Source organism: Photinus pyralis, unplaced genomic scaffold, assembly GCF_008802855.1.
Source record: "Photinus pyralis isolate 1611_PpyrPB1 unplaced genomic scaffold, Ppyr1.3 Ppyr1.4_LG6, whole genome shotgun sequence".
Classification (NCBI taxonomy): Eukaryota; Metazoa; Arthropoda; class Insecta; order Coleoptera; family Lampyridae; genus Photinus; species Photinus pyralis.
Window position 1 is genome coordinate 34,463,322 of NW_022170663.1, and position 16,486 is coordinate 34,479,807.

Sequence of the window (16,486 nt, forward strand, 5' to 3'; positions counted from 1 at the left end):
GAGTGTAAATCGATCTCGAAATCAATCCATACGCGTATCGAGCGAATTCGAACTGTTCAAGTGGAGGTTAGTTATTTCAATAAACGACGTTTTAGTGCCATAGCGAAAAAAAATGCAAATGCAAATACCAATTCAAAGAAGTACCAGATCTTTTCGTTCAATGAGTTCCCAGAGTGATGCCCTTCAGGACACACGTTCGTAAAACTGTTCTGTAATTGAACCGGAGGCGCAGAAAATTTCTATACCGATAAACCAGTAAAATAACGTACTTCTTTTTATAGTTGTGTGTTCAATCCATTACCGTGACTGTAAGAGTAAACATTATCATTTTGGAAAAATGAAAACCTTAAAGGAAGACACTTTTGTGTTTAAATTGGTAAATATTTTAAAAACTGTAGAACTAGTTTACGACGAAGATTTTTTAGTGGGGCTACCATTTGTGAAATTTTAAATATGCATATTAAAATCTTGGTTTCCTAGATTTCGAAATTCCAAAAAAGTTTTGGATGTCCCATAAATGAATTTTCAATGACCATGTGATGTGGAAATCGTTGTATGGAAAAATTTCGGTCGGGATTCTAATTTTCCTCTATATAGGTATCAACCGACTTTATGCTAGAAACAAAGTAGGAAGATTCACCCCGGTAAATTCTCTCTCCAAAATTCGCCGCCGAGATAAAAATGTTATAAATCACTGCTGCTGGCGTAGATGATAGGGATGTTACTTAAGTGCAAAACAATATGGCAAAGATACTGCCGGTATATTTTTAGAGGGCGGGCCTTTTTTGAGAAAATACGCCTAGGTGAGTTTTCTTGGGACCGACAATTGCGAAGATTAGTTGTTTTAGCCAAATCTTCCGCGCAGTGACTATTCGGCGAATTTTTCAAGGGCGAATCTTTCGGAGACGAGTACTTTTCAGCAATTTCAGGAATTGATAATTGTTGTAGCCTCGCATTTCAATAGTACCTAATTAGTAAATTGGTAGTTCAAAATTACATTATTTAGTCGGTAATTGCGACAATTCTGACAAAACCGGTCATAAAATAAAATAACAGATTATCAATGAACGACAAACAAAATACAATTTTATGCTCTAATTAGATAATAAATTCATTAACACTTCACTTACCTGAGCAACACGAACCCATTTGTTTAGTTTAAATACAACAGTGTTGTATTTCAAAAGGTCAATGCTGAAAAACATATCACATTGCTAAGTGGAAATCTAATCCACATTAGTCGATAAGAAACGATAAAATATATGCCTATAACGCACGACTACCGTTTTGGGTTGGTCCCAGAGTAGGTCATAGTCTCGTACTTTGTTGGAATGGAGAATGGCCATAACCATTGAATAAAAACACTATTTTTTATTCAATGCCATAACAGAAGAGAAGTATGCAATGAAATTTTTCCACAAGCACTATTTCCAGCGCGTAAACTTGAAAACATATAAGACTCAAAACTCTACTCAAAGAGAACGATGGGACAAATTTAAACGCGACTCAAAAGTGGTATAAAAGTTTCATCCTCAAAATTGAGAGCAATGACGAGTTGTAGTCTGTAGATGTCTCTTTATTATATGGGTGTCGGTACATCCTTTGATAAGTTTAAAATACTGAGCCAAGGCTACAACCGAGGCTAGACCGCAAGGTCCGGTGATATTTTTAGCATTCCCAACTGTACTTATCTACGCCAGCAGAAGCAAAATATAGACAAACGTGAAATATAGGATAGTTTGTGGTAATCATTTCCCAGAATGTCAAATGACCTGCTTAATAATAATAATGTAAAGCTATTTTTGGAAATTAAGGTCCCTAATAATGTGACAGTACTCAGTGCCATATAATAAAAAACAGATTTGTTCAGCGCCTTATAACTACTTTACAAACACTTTTTCCTATAGGTACATAGACAATCTTTACAAATACGAAAAAAGGGAGTTTGTAACTATGTAACCCTATAAATGATAAGCAAGTAATGAAAAAGCCGCCACACTAGCGATTGATTAGTTTAGTTCCAATTTCGACGCGGAAGTAATAATTAGTTCGCGCTGTTATAAATTGCGTACTCGTGAGTGATAAATAAAATTTTTACGGTTATAAATTAATCAATTTCAAGAGGTGGTTACAAATTTATTGTTACTTAGTTGTAATAAATAACGTAATTAAATTTACGTTACAATACCGAGTGCTGAGATCTCCAACGGACGGACGGAATTCACGCAAATAAATATACGCTGAAATTTTCATGCAAAAAACCGCTAAAAAATACATGCAATTTCGGATATATCCCATTTGGTTTTTTCGCGTATTTTCATAGGGGAACGGTTTAGAAAACATTTCCAAAATGTACTACAAACGTTATTTCCTAAATTTCCTACACATTTGCGCACTTGAGACACATTTCTGAAACATATCCCTTAAATTTCCAACACTTCTTAAACATTTTCGAATATTTCCAAAATTTCTATAATTTCGCACAGATATCCAATTTTTATGAAACGATCCCAATATTTCCCAGACATTTCCAAATTGTTTACACATTTCCAACATATGTTAAAGTTAAACGTAAAATGTCTGGACGATTTTGGTTACATTTTTTAAAAAAATTTCCAAAATGCCTACACGTTTTGAAAATGTTGAAGTGTGAAAAATTTCCGTCCTACTATTTCTAAAGCATTTTCTAAGCAATCTGAAGGAATTCCTTAAATGTATTGTTGTGTAAACTACGTCACGCAGACGTTATTTTGGTTTGAACACCTTCAATAAGGTTGGGTCACCCCATATGTGAAATGTCGCAATTTTTAAAGTATCTCTAGTGGGTTTTTTACGATAAACGCAGTGTGATCCTCGGTGTGATGGTTTCGTTTGAATTTGTATTTCAGTATTTGTTTTTCCTTTAAGAAATTTGTCTCGATGCGTAATTTGTTCGTTTTAATTTTGTCACTTTTGTAAATTGTTCAATTTAGATACGGTGCTAGAAGTAAGACACATGGAGAATTTTGAGTGATTTATAAAAAATGTTATCTGGTCGTTTACGATAAGAAGTTTAATTGTCATGCGAAATTTAATTATTAAAAATGAGGGGGAAAGGGGCGAACACACGTTCTAACCTTCATGGTATGTATTCTAATGAAAGGTCTCATCGAAATAAATTGGTTTCTACAAACTACTTTCCCGTGCGAGATCAGTGGGCAACGGGTAGAGGGAAGGGAGGGGGGGGGATTGATTTTATCTTTCATGGTATTCTAATTAAAGGTCTCAACAAAAGGAACTGTTTTCTACCAACTACCGCTGTTCTTTCTTACCCATTACCAAAATAGGGGGTTCGGGGAGGAGGGAGCTGGTTTTATCCTTCATGGTACTCTAATCTCAGCGAAAGGAATCAATTTCTACCTTTTCCTCCTCAACCCCTTATCGCGATCGGTTATAATTTCTTCTATTTCTTCTATTTCAACAGCGGATTGTTGGAGGAGGATACTCACAAAAGCGATTAGGACGTCTGGAAGATATATATTCATTGGTGAAGGAAAGACCGAATATCTCGAAAACATTTGTGGGAGGGGAGTACTCACAAAGACAAAATGAATTGTCTGGACGAGATAAATGTACTGGTGATGTCAAAACTTTCAATGCAAATATCTGCAGAACGGAGTATCGGAGGAGGATACTATCAAGGGGTGGCAAGAGGGTCTAGACGAGACACATCTACAACTGGCGATGTAAAAACAGAATTGTGAACATCTCGAAAATGTCGGAGGGAAAATGCGTAGATCTTGAATGTATGCCAGGCGGACTTCAAATATTTATGTGTAAAGATCCCCCTCCCCATATTCTACCAATAAGCATCGATAAATATAGCATGCATGCTACTACCTTATTCCCAACATCTACTAAGCTGCTTCGGTTTAAAAAAATGCACAGGAGATGTGCACAATTTATGCTTGTTTTATTTGGTGACGGTCTGAGTGCGTGATATTTGTTACGCCGTTATGTTGGGCAGTCAGCCCTATTTGTTTAGCTGGAGACGTCAATAATACAGTTGTGTAGATGAAGTTAAGTATATGTATTGAGAGACTTAAGTTATAACGTCGTAAAGTGAGTTAGTCTCGGAGTTAGTAAAAAATCGCGATACATTTTTAAAGCGATTTGTCCGTTATCGGAAAAAGTAGTAGTTCGAGGATGAGTAAACCTCGGAGTAAACCACACAGTTGTTGTATAGCGAAGCATTTCAACAAGGATTGTCGCTAATTGTACAAGTGTTCTACCGTCCGAAAAGCCACATCATCTAATTCAACAATCCACTTTTTTTGTTATCGAGATCCAGTTTCATAAAAAAAGAAGTGAAGTTCCTGACGCTGCCAGAGTGTGTTTGTGTCGGTTCTAAGTTCGCCTGAATATCACCAAATTGTTACTACTAGATTTATTGGATTCTGGAAAAACTTAAGTAATTCACATTTCTTTATTTAATTGTCTGCCGAACGCCTGCGTGCGTGGCATGTGTAAAAACAGGCTCTAAATACCTTTCATTCTTCCATGTTGCAATTATTTTCTTTATTGTTTTGCGGCATCAATTCTTATCTTTGTCAATTCTTAACTGCGTTTAATAGAACCCAAAGTGCGACCCAGATAGAGTTTTCATGTCAGATTTTTCTAGTCGCGCCCCAAGGATTATGTCAGGTGTTAATTAAAATTTGTGTAGTTAATTCTTTGGAAGTGTCGCGAAATAAAATTATATAAACAAAAATAAAAAAAATTTAAGTGTACAATTTTAAAATCCTAAATTTAAAGGTTGATTCGCGGGCTTAGTGACCGTTTGCCATTGCACACAGCAGAATGTTTATTGAAGTATTCCTAAGATTCCTAAACATTTGCACATACATATTTCCAAAATATCCTACACATTTTGTAAACATTTCTGAACCATTTTACGCATTTCTGATACATTTGCAATATGCCACCCGGATATGGAAATTTAATTCAGTATAACATACGAAAATATCCTATCCGAAACGGTATTTTGAAGGGTATTTCTTTGGGGGTTTGCGTCCACAATAACTTTTCCGTTGCAAGTCGAATAACATGGAAATGCGCGTGTTAAGGGAAAAATTGGTAACTTTTTTTTCGCTTTTTTACTTAATGATCGATATCGATCCAAATTTAATCCAATTTAGCAGAGCAAATGGGGTATCCGAAACAGTGTGTTAATCGCATGTGTCCGAGTTATTTTTCTCTTATGTATCATTTATTTATTTATTTTATTTTATTTATGAAATGTTGCTTGCTATCTTTATGGACCTCTGGCATTCATTTAGCGGCCGACCAAGAGGGAGGAATCCGCAACTTAAGAGAAAATTCATTTAACACCCGCGAAAAAAGGTTTAAAAATTATCCTTAGTACTATACCAAAAAACTCTAGGGGATGAAATCCCCTCCCTAATGTAAGTACAAAAAATACCGAATTTAACATCCACCTTTAGTACTAACTGAAATACTACCCAAAGAGTTGGCATTCATTTAGCGACCTTTTCAGGGGATGAAAAGAAAATTGGTTATCCCTCGCCAGGTCGTAATAAATGCGAATTATCATTAAAAAAATTTTTTAGCGGGTGGTAGTTGCCCTTCAAATATCGTCTACAAACAAATTCTAAAAGGAATTCTAAAAACCCCTAAAAATTGTATAAAATAATTGTGGTGCGTTCGGAAAACAATTCTACAAAAATTCTAGAAAATTCTAAATTATCTACAAAATGGTAGTAGTGTACACCAAAATGCTAGTGATTTTCCCGTCGGGGTAAACCACCTCAAGTTTTGTGTACACTAAAATTCTAATAGAAATTCTAAAAATTGTATAAAATTATAATAATTGTGTGCATGTGCGCTATGAAAAAATTCTAAAAATTCTGAGAAGTTTTACAAAAAATCTAGAAAATTCTAAATAAATTCTAGAAATTTATAAAAAAATTCTAAACAATTCTAGAAAATTCTACAAAATGGTAGTAGTGGACACCAACATTCTACAGTGATATTCCCCTCGGGGTTTGATTATAAACTCTAATTATTTGTTTTCTAGATAACCTTCTATTACAGCCATGGTGACCACAGCATTTTAGTTCTAATAGTATAAACAGCGTCAAGATATCCTAGGTACTGGTAGAGTATGGCACCCAATTTGAACTTGTTCGCTAGTTGCTGCTAATATGAGAATGGGCCCACGGTCATAAAACGTAAAGTTATATTCTACCTAATTAAATAAGCGCCCCTTTTCCCTAACGAGCCTTTTGATAAGATGCCCTTGCTTCTTTAGTTAGACAACGAACGCGCCGACGGACGTACAGGATGAGCGCAAAATCTAATTTCCGTAAAGGTCGAGGATTTGTTCTTTCGAAATTGTTCCCTAAAAAAGTACACTATACCTATGTACATTCAAGCATTGCTATAATAAATCCACAAAAGTACAGAAAGTAGATGAAAAGGGGCGGAGGACGGACAAGAGATATTTTTTTGGTTTTTTGAAAACCGAATTTCATAAAAATGGTTGTGTTAGTAGGTGAGGGCGGAAGGAGGGCAGAACCCCGACTCCACTCCGAGCTTGGGATAACCAACAAATTTCTCAGAAAACAAAAAATTGCCCTCCAGCCTACACTTAAGAAATGTAGGGCAGCTGAGCGGAGGAAACGAGCAACCCGATAACGCGTAATTCGCGACGTAATTTATAGCATGAGAAAAAGTAGCAGCAAAGAAAAACGTTTTGGGGACAACAAGCCCGGACCGTAAATACTTGCTTAAGCATCTTAATTAATATTTAAATAACGCTAACAACATCCGGTTTAATGATCCTCCACAAAACTGGTTTTCTTGCAAATCCGATAAACCGAATTGGTTCACCAATCGCGGGTTGCAGTCGGTCCCAAGGCAACTACAAAGGAAAATAGATAACGAAATTCCTTTAACGTCAGAGGACAAAATTGAAAATTTCCGTTATCTGTAGCCCTAAATCGGCCAGGCCAGTGTAGATAGCAACACAGTGACCTTTAGACAAGCCGTAGAATATAAAATTCTAACCTCTTGTTGTTCTGATCGTAATTTTCGACGACGAACTGCTTCTGGTATTGTTTTTGTTTCTCTTTCACATCCTGCAGCGTAACAATGACCATGTTGACGGTCTTCAGGCTGAACACAATGAGAGTACGTTTAATGTTGTTTTTAATATTGTCAGTCAGATGTTGCGCCTTTAATTTCCATTTAAATGTCATCACTGTTCGTACTTATCGCATTTTGATATCACCGCACCGAACGAACTACTTACGAACCCAAAATACCATCGAAAACTGAGCGGCAGTCGTTGTTCCCCGTTCGTCCTTATCGGTGGTCACAAGGTACATTCGTATTGAGATAACGAACGACAGCAGCAGATGGTTGCTTCTGTTTATAAATACGACTTGCACGTAGATTTCGTAACGCCAAAATTGTTATTACAGCGCATTTATGTAGGTACCTAACCGTCAAAGTTCCTTGACATCAAAAAACTAATATAAGAATAAGAGAGTAAATTAATTGTTTTGCACAACGAGAACGGTACCTATCTCGAACGTATGCGCAATTAAAAAATCTGTGAGTCTAATTTCATTTTATACTCCCATTCGAGCACGCAGATTTAACAATGAAAACGTGGTTGGCGTTGGACTTTCCTCGCCCACAGAAGTTTTCTTCAGACCACGTGCCCGTTTTTAGGACGAGGTTCAAAGTCCTTGGCGATTTTTGATGGATTCGTCGTTAAGGATCGAAGAGCGAATGTCCAGATTAGTTTTCGCTTTAACAGATTAGCAATAAAGAAGAAATGAAAAATCATTACTACAATAAATGCGTAGGTGGTGGGACTGCCAAAAGAGTACTTAGCTGCTGATAAAGTCGCGGTTATCCATAGGTTAGGGGCCCAAACATTCGAAGAGGCCCTAGGAAGGTGTTTTCTATAAAGTGCGATAGCAGTTAGGAGGAACGATAGCCCGATGGGGCGATGTAAAATGCAGACTAAGGGGCCGTTAAATGATTGATTTATTTGAAATTATTATTTTCTATCTATAAAAATTGGTCTGAAATGATAAGTCCTGCAAGCGTAGGAAGGGGATGTAACGAAAGACGGTACAGGACAATAAGTTAATAACACCGGACTAAAATCCCCTAGAACTGCTTGCTTTTTCAACTTGACAAAACTTTTCCCGTAATCGGATCAATAAAATAAACAGGGCTGACTGCTCGAGGATTTAGCGTAAACAAATGTACACGGTCTTCAACCGTCGCGAAACTAGCAGTTTCGTTTTATTGTTGTCTTCAGTATTTAAGGAAACGCCACTTCCACCATAAAATAAACGCCTTTAAGAATTTTCAAACGTGAAACGCGCAATTCTTTGAAACGCCTGCGTCTTCATTATCAGCACCAGAACACCTGCGCTACTTAGATTTCGTCTAATAATAAAATTCTTATCGCAAACGACCAGATGTAACCTTTTATAAAACACGCAAATTTGACCAGATGTCTGTTACTTCTAGCACCTTATCTAAATTGAATAATTACAAAGCGAGAATATTTAAACAAGAATTACGCATTTACAAACAAATCTTAAAGGAAAAACAAACAATGAATACAAATTCAAATGAAACAAACCAAACTGTTCTTATTTCGTAAATAATCCCCAGAATCCCCAAAAATCAGTGCTACCAAATGCTCTAGCAAAAATATGACTTGCCTTTGTATATTTTTACCTTTTTCTAATCAGTTCATTCATCGCCCGCGAACTACTTTATTACCTTCGCGGTCGACCTCTTGGCCACCCCTGATATAAAGGATGTTCCCTCAGTATTTTTGGTGTTGTACGTACTAATGCACAGAGTTGTTGAAAAAGAAATGGAAAAAGAGAGCCGGATGGCGACCTTGCATTTCTACAGTTCTACCACATTGTAGGGCCGCTCATGGCCTTACTGTTCTCTGTCTGTGTCTCTTCTTTGCTGACCTTTGCAAGCATCTCCTGAATTTCGACCAAGTTGTGAAGCTATAGTGTATTTGAATAGTCGCCAGCCGTTGAGCCTTTTCCACCCGTTTCCCCAGCCTCACGAAGAGTTGTAGTGTTTTTTCGGGTAAATTCGCTCATTCCCTCTTGTATTTGGTCTCCGACCTTATCTAACTTTCACTTGGATCTACCATTGCATTCAGTGCACCACAGGCCAACCTCGCCGACCATTGTAGATTTACCCCCGGCCGTTTTAAGTTCATCCTGGAGCGATATCTCCATTCTCTTATTCGAAGAAGGGCATCCCCCCGGCCATATTTTAACATTCGGTGATCGCATTCGCAAGGATCCGAATAATCCACCAGTAACAGTGGGCCTTGCACGTTTCTATTCACACCCCACCCCTTCGAGTGTCTATCCACGCGGAATTTAAAACCAAATCGCAATGTGCTTTTGCTTCCCTTATCGCACATTAAATGCCGCCGCCACCAAAACTTACGCCTCCACCGATCTAGTCTTGGCAAAACACCAATTTTCCCATCAATGAAACAAAATAAGCAAAATTCTTTGTATAGATGTTATTAATATCAATAAATACAATACAAAGTTTGTTCAAGGCACGGGTGGTCGATTTCTTTAGGAATATTAAAATTATGTCAAACAATATTATGCGCATTCCTAAAAATAACCGACCACTTCTTTATACAGATCAAAAAATTTAAAATAACTTAGATATCTCTTGGAAAGCATCCTTTAGAAATATGGAAATAGATCGCTTTCAAGGAAACTAAATCGCGATTATACGCAGGAATAATAAGCCAATGTTCTGCTGTGTTGATATTAATTTTGACCAATTTTTAACTTGTTTTTATTAACTAGGTTTTGTTCAAGGCGCTTCTAACCATTGTCTTTAAAGCGATCCGAAAAAGATACAATGTTTACGCAGTAAGTTTTAACACCAGAAAGTAAACGGCCTTACTACGAATTTTCGTTTTAAGTTTGTTAGTATTATCTCGCTGATATCAACTCAGTGACACAGGCGGCAAATTAAGCACTAGGTAAGTAGATGCAAGGGTCCATCTTTTATTACTTTTCATCAACTATATCAACTTAGCAAGACGTCCGTAGCTACCAACACCGTAAAAAATAGAAATGTGGGTTACTATTGGCAAAAAGATTGTTTGACGTCACGGCGCTAAAAACGTTTTTCACAGTTATGCCTAACGTACATTTGCAAAATTTTAATGAAATTCAAATCAACGTTTTGCCGACAAAAAATATTTTAGTTTTTTAACTTTGACCTAATTTTTCTGTTTTTTTGTAATATAACCTAGCACAATTTTTGTAGGTTGTACACAGAAAGATAAGGTCTTTAAAATACTTCAAGAAAAATTCTACGTTATTTTTGAATAAAAAATCGATGCTGTTGCGGTCCTCCAAAATTTATTTTCAAAAATCCGAGCCGTTATTTTTGGTTTCCGTGCGCATAACATACATATCCAAAATTTGAACAAAATCCGTCGAGCCGTTACTTCGGAAAATTGTCAACGTACAGGGGGCAAAAATTTTATTCTTTAAAAGTTGCTTAAAATGATCTCAAACGGCAAAATTTTAACATGTCCAAAAAACTGTGATAAAATATGGTTTTAATTTTAGAGATTTTTAGTAGAGGCACTACAACCTTAGATTCTCGAGAGTTACAGAGTATCCTTGGCGTATGAGGATATAAATTTAATATCCTATTCAAAGTCCAAAAATTCGACTAATGTATTTTAGAGTTTGCGCGACTAAGTAGTGCATGATAAAAATTTCAAGTACATTGTCCCATTTTCGATATCGTTGTTATCAAACATAGCAAACTTCGGCAACTTGTTTAAGGTTCACCTAGGCTTTTTATGTACCTACAGTAAATTAATATGGTGTATACGAGGTGCGACAATTGTAGATTTGTATATAGGGTGTTCCACGATTGAACCAGTGTATAAACACTAGATATTTCGGAAGTTACTTCGATCGGAAAATGTTATATGACCTGAGAGCGAAGTGATTAATTGAACGCCTGGAGATAATTCAGTTTCGAATTATGCAGGGGGCGAAATAAGCGTAATCCGTTCGTTCTATCGCTACCACATGGTCGTAATCAGTTTCGTGACTTCCGACCGCCATTTTGTGAGAATTCCTTATCGAACTTCATTTTTTACTTGCTACCTTCGTGTCAGAGTTTTATTTTGTTATTTTATTGCGAATTTGAGTACTGCCATCTCAGTCTATTTCCAAGTTTAACGTGTGGCTTCAGATTATTTAAGGAACATTCGCTTCCGTAGAAATTTGGATACCATAAAAACATCTTTTAAAAAATGATGTTTTGAAAATATGTATATTCAGTGTTCTACACAAAATTTCCACCCTGTATATTGTTGTGCAAGCAACCTCAGGTGGACGTTATTCGGCTGAAATAATACCGAAGATATTAACGGTCCACCTTGTATATGTGTAAAATTGTATTTACGAATAAACAGAGACTTATTTCGTGACGTTTAATTTGGTATCTTAGCGTTAATTTTTCCTTTGGAATTGTCTTGTAATTACGTAGATTTGTGTTGGAGTTTTCTTGTATTTTTAATTTATTTAACTTAGATAAAGATTAAACATCTGGACAAGTTTGCGATAAGGACGTTACTTATCGCGAAAGTTAATGAATTTCAAGACGCAGCTGTGCTTGGCGCTGATTACGAAGATGCAGGTGCACGATTCTTCTGCGGGTATGTTTATTATGAAATAGGGGACACCCCAAGCGTTCTATATTGGTGTATTTTGAAATTGGCGGAAGTAGGAGTTTGATGCATTAGCAGAGGTGGTTAGAAAAAGGCGGCGGTCTCGCCGTATGCAGTTGACCTTGCGTCGGAAAAAAGAGAGTGTATGTCTCTGTACGCTAATTTTGACGAGTGCTCGGTTTTTTGTTAATTGAAGACGCGTCTTGTGGTTGTTAGAATAATCTGTGCAGAAGTAAGTGAAGTGAAGTGGAAAGTTTAATGTGGTTTGTCCGATAACAAGACCTAGGAGGTTATTTTGTTAATAAAAGTTAAAAGTGATTTCCGTTTGAACAGCCACTGAAAAGTGTCATTGTGTTTAGCAGACCAATTCGTTTTGTTATCCAGTGTGTGTGTCGAAAAACATAAAATATAAAAGCCATCAGTAGTTGTGTATGAGCTATGAGCGCCTGTTATGGCAAACCACTGTTTTGACTAGATTAGATGGATTTATAAGAGAAAAGTGTAAGTAATTTTAAGGATTTCTTTGTTTATGTTTTATTGACCACCTGACTGTAAAACAATACGTCTTTCTTTCTTTCAGGGATTCTATTTTATGTTTGTTTTATGTGTTTCAGCATAGTTTTGTGATTTTCAATCACTTAGTTGTGTGTGTATTCGAACTCATTGTGCGACCTAGATAGAGTACTCATGTCACATTTCTCTATTCTTGTTCACGACTTATTCTGGGTGCTTTGGGAAAATAATGATTACAATTTTAATAATTCAGTTAGCTAGGTAAAGGTGTTTTCGGTGGCGTAGTGACTGCATCCCATTGCACAAAGCATTATTTATTGGCGCCTAACGTCGCCGCCGGGCCGCAGCAACATGGCATCAAGATTTCTAAGATTTTATGTGGGTCATTAGGGATCAATAGTTAGTAATATGCTTCATTGCTTTTTTTTCGCGAACAGAATTTTGCAATAAAAGAGCAACGAACATCGTGAATGCCACATGAACGGAATAGTCCCAAATCAACATTGTAGTAAATTAAACGCAACGTATCAACCTTAAATAGGGGACAGTGTAACGGTACGTAAAACTAATGCCAACCGTCCTGGTGCCAGGATAGTTAATGGATCATTCCCTTCCAAAAGTTACCCACATACTACGGAAAACATCGCGGAAGGTTCTCGATTGTCTGTAAACGTAACTATATGTAGCGCACAAAGATTAACGAGCAGTCTCAGGCTGTATTGCCAATGTAAGTTGCGTTATTGACTATGAACCTTCTTGCGTTCAACAAGCATCTACACAGGTAAGTCTCCGGGTTTTTAAGACAGGAAACGGAGCATTCATTCATCATGCCAAGAAAATTAACAAAAGCTTATCCAGTATGATTTTGTCATCTATTACTATCATTTTCATGACCAAGTGCAGGCTAATTTGCATTATCCCAAATCCCCATATATCTGTTAATAAATGAAAAACTTTCGCGCGGTGAGTTGCACGAATAAAATATCTCATTAGTCAATAACAATCGCAGTGATTCAGAGAATTAAGATAATTTCTTTCATTATCTCAATTTGCAGATTGGGCGACAGAGAAAATACGCAGCAAAATGTTACCACAAAAATTCGGTGCTACAGATTTAGGTAAGTAAAGAACTACTCTATAGTTAGGTACTGCTGTCTTGAGAATCTATTACAAATTTGAAAAAAAGCGAGACCATTAAACTCATCAATAGGTTAATGAATCATATATACAGGGTGTTACATAGGTATAGGTAAGTATATAAAAAAATTGGATTAAAACAAGCACTTTTTCCACTTAAACCGAGGGTCCAACCTGTTTCGTTTGCCACCCCCACAAAAGTGGTGAAATTTGCATTTCTTCTTTAACTTTTTTCTCAGCAACCATAAGAGTTAGAAAGACTGGTGGCACGTCTTTGAATAGGTTTTCGGGCATGCCCTTTCCGATGTTGCAAAACATTTTTCAAAATCCTACCACGAAAGAACGCACCCGTAAATGGAGGTGCGAAAAAATTCTGCTTTCGACGAAATTCGGTATCTGGAGGTTTTTGAACATGAAAATCACTAAACTGAAATTAGGTTTTGAGAATTCGAAAAAAGGCCAGACACCGAAAATGGAGATAATTCCTCGAAATTTATTGTGTACATATACTCGATGAGTTAAGAAACAATTGTCGAACAGTTTTTTAAAATCACTTTTCAAACAAAAGAAAATTGAAGGTTGGGCCTTCAGGTGACAAAGTGCCTCCCGCCTACTAGTGATGGATCTAATTTCTTAGTTAATTGAAAATTTCGCAAATAGCAAAAAATTAACGATTTAAGTTGATATTATGATACTTGGAGTAATGCTTATTCAATACCATGACCGAGATATCGAATTTTTTATGATAATTTAATCATAAATCATTTTTTGTTATTATCTCCCCTTATGGATAGAATAGAATTGGGGTAAATTATAACTTCTTCAATTATGCTTGTAACAGATTGGGATATAGCTAATAACTTTTACCTAAATTATTTCTTCAATTTAATTTTACCAATTAGATGCCAGCGGTACATGTAAGGCACGTTTCCACCACAAGAGATTTCCTCCAAATACAAGGTGGGGCATTAGTGTGTGGGTGGACGATTGTGGATTTATTAACGCGCATATTTAAAATTCATTGTGGGGGAATATTGAAGGGCCCTTAAGGCTACAACCTAACAATATTTTCACCGAAATTGCAATTGATATACAGGGTGATTTATATCAAAGTTGCATTTTTTTAATGGACCCCTGTATATTATTACATATTTCGATTCTTTGGTCAATTTTAGTGTGACTATGTATTACACATGATATCAAAAATGAGTAGTTTAGCCGCAATTCGTCGTTTTTTCAAAAAGTAGATGTCCAGTAAAAATTGGATATCGCAGTTATCATAAAACTTAGAAGGCCGTGACTTTACAGTTTTTAGTTTTTAGGTAATAAAATGAAAATAAAATGAAATAACATCTGTCAGTTTAGTTTATTAGCATTTACAATTCTGTTGTTGATTGTTGTGTTAGAAAAATGGAATTTGAATAACATATTTTAAACGGTGCTCTTTCCTTTAAATTTTTTAGTACTCTTTTTTTGCTCTTCTTCAAAATGTTCTGGTGCACATCGTAGAAGCTCGCGTGGCGCAGTTCAGTTAAAGCTGGACTGTGGTGCGAAGGTCCCCGGTTCGAATCCGGGTTCGGGCATGGATATTTGTAAATGTATAGTGGGTTGGGTTGGCAAAGGCAAAAAAAAAGAAATATGGTTTCAGCACGATGGTGTGGTGTGCTACCTCATTTTGCTATAAGTAAACATTAAAGAATAGCTGAATCAACAATTCCCTGGGAGGTGTGGTCTTGAACATTTATTGAATCATTTTTCTCTTATTTTTATTTAAACTTTCTATTTTGATTTTTTTAAGTTTTTGTTTTATTTTATTTGGAGTAAATTTTTTATAAATTCAATTGTTTATAATTTTTAACGGCCTATTAATTACTGAGAGGCTTTGGAAATCGAAAAACACTGTGAATTATTAGAAATTGTCGAATTACAAAAAATATGTAAAAGATAAATATCGACATGCTTATATTGTTAAAAAGGTAATAACATCCTACATTTGATACGATAAAAAAAACTTGGTAGTCAATCAAGTTACCTTTGATTGAAATTTTGAAAATTGACGTAGTGATTTCTTTTAACACAAAAGAAGTTTAACTTTAGTCGTTCGGCGTATGTTAGTACATTTCACACCTTTTTTTAAAATTCATAATTTGGTATAACCAAGGGTATAACTTAGCTGCTCAACTTTAATATTTGCGAATCCGAATCCGAATCCCAAGTTAACTTCAGTTACATGAATCAAGAGATATTACCATAATATAATATAATTATACTATGATATTACTATCGAAATAAAAAGATTTGTAAATTTTCCAATCGGAACAAATTTGTCGCCCCTATTTTTTGCCACCTAGACTCTATTCGCCACTGACCTACTGCACATAGTTGTTTAAATAGGTTCATTAATCATTGGTCATATACAGGGTGTTCTCGGGGTGTTCATTTGACAATTTCCCACCACGGAATTATCGAAAACCACTGATTAAAGGAAAAAACGCCGAGACAGGTCAAAATATTTGTCAAGGGGGACAACTTTTTAACCAAAAACTACTTTACTCCCTTTCACACTCTGTCCCCCAGGGTCATTCCCTTAAAAATTGTAAATGTCAAGTGGTATCGAGTGAAAGCTTGTTTGAAATGAAAGGTCTTTCGAAGTCCTTTACTTAATTTATTTACTCTTAATCTTAATTTGTTCAGATAGACAGCAAAAACAAACCAAATTTTCCCTTATTTGGACAGAATTTAATTTGCTGTCAGTTACCTTTGTGACAATTTTGGAATTGTGAACATTAATTTAGTGATTCAGATTCTACTTCCAAAATTTTTCTAATTTTCTCGAAAACGAATCGACCGAGTTGAAAAAATCAAACGTGAAAATAAAGGACTTCGAAAGACCTTTCAAACAAGCTATTACTCGATACCACTTGTCATTTAAAATTTTTAAGGGAATGACCCTAGGGGGGGGGGCAGAGTGTGAAAGGGGGAGAAGTAGTTTTTGGTTAAAAAGTTGTCCCCCTTGACGAATCTTTTGACGTGTCTCGGCGGTTTTCTCTT

At 36.0% G+C, this 16,486-nt stretch overlaps 1 protein-coding gene across 4 annotated transcripts in view; it reads right to left on the reverse strand.

Annotated features, from left to right (window-relative positions):
• Positions 1–16,486, reverse strand: part of LOC116174843 (mitogen-activated protein kinase kinase kinase 12-like) — a 70,773-nt gene that overhangs the window by 24,075 nt on the left and 30,212 nt on the right. The window contains exon 1 of one of the 4 annotated variants that reach the window (XM_031492848.1): positions 7,069–7,343. The exons of the other annotated variants lie outside the window; for them this stretch is intronic. Coding sequence (XP_031348708.1) covers positions 7,069–7,259 — 191 coding nt within the window. The 5' untranslated portion in view covers positions 7,260–7,343. Of the gene's footprint in view, positions 1–7,068; positions 7,344–16,486 lie in introns of those variants that run through there. 4 annotated transcript variants of the gene reach the window in all.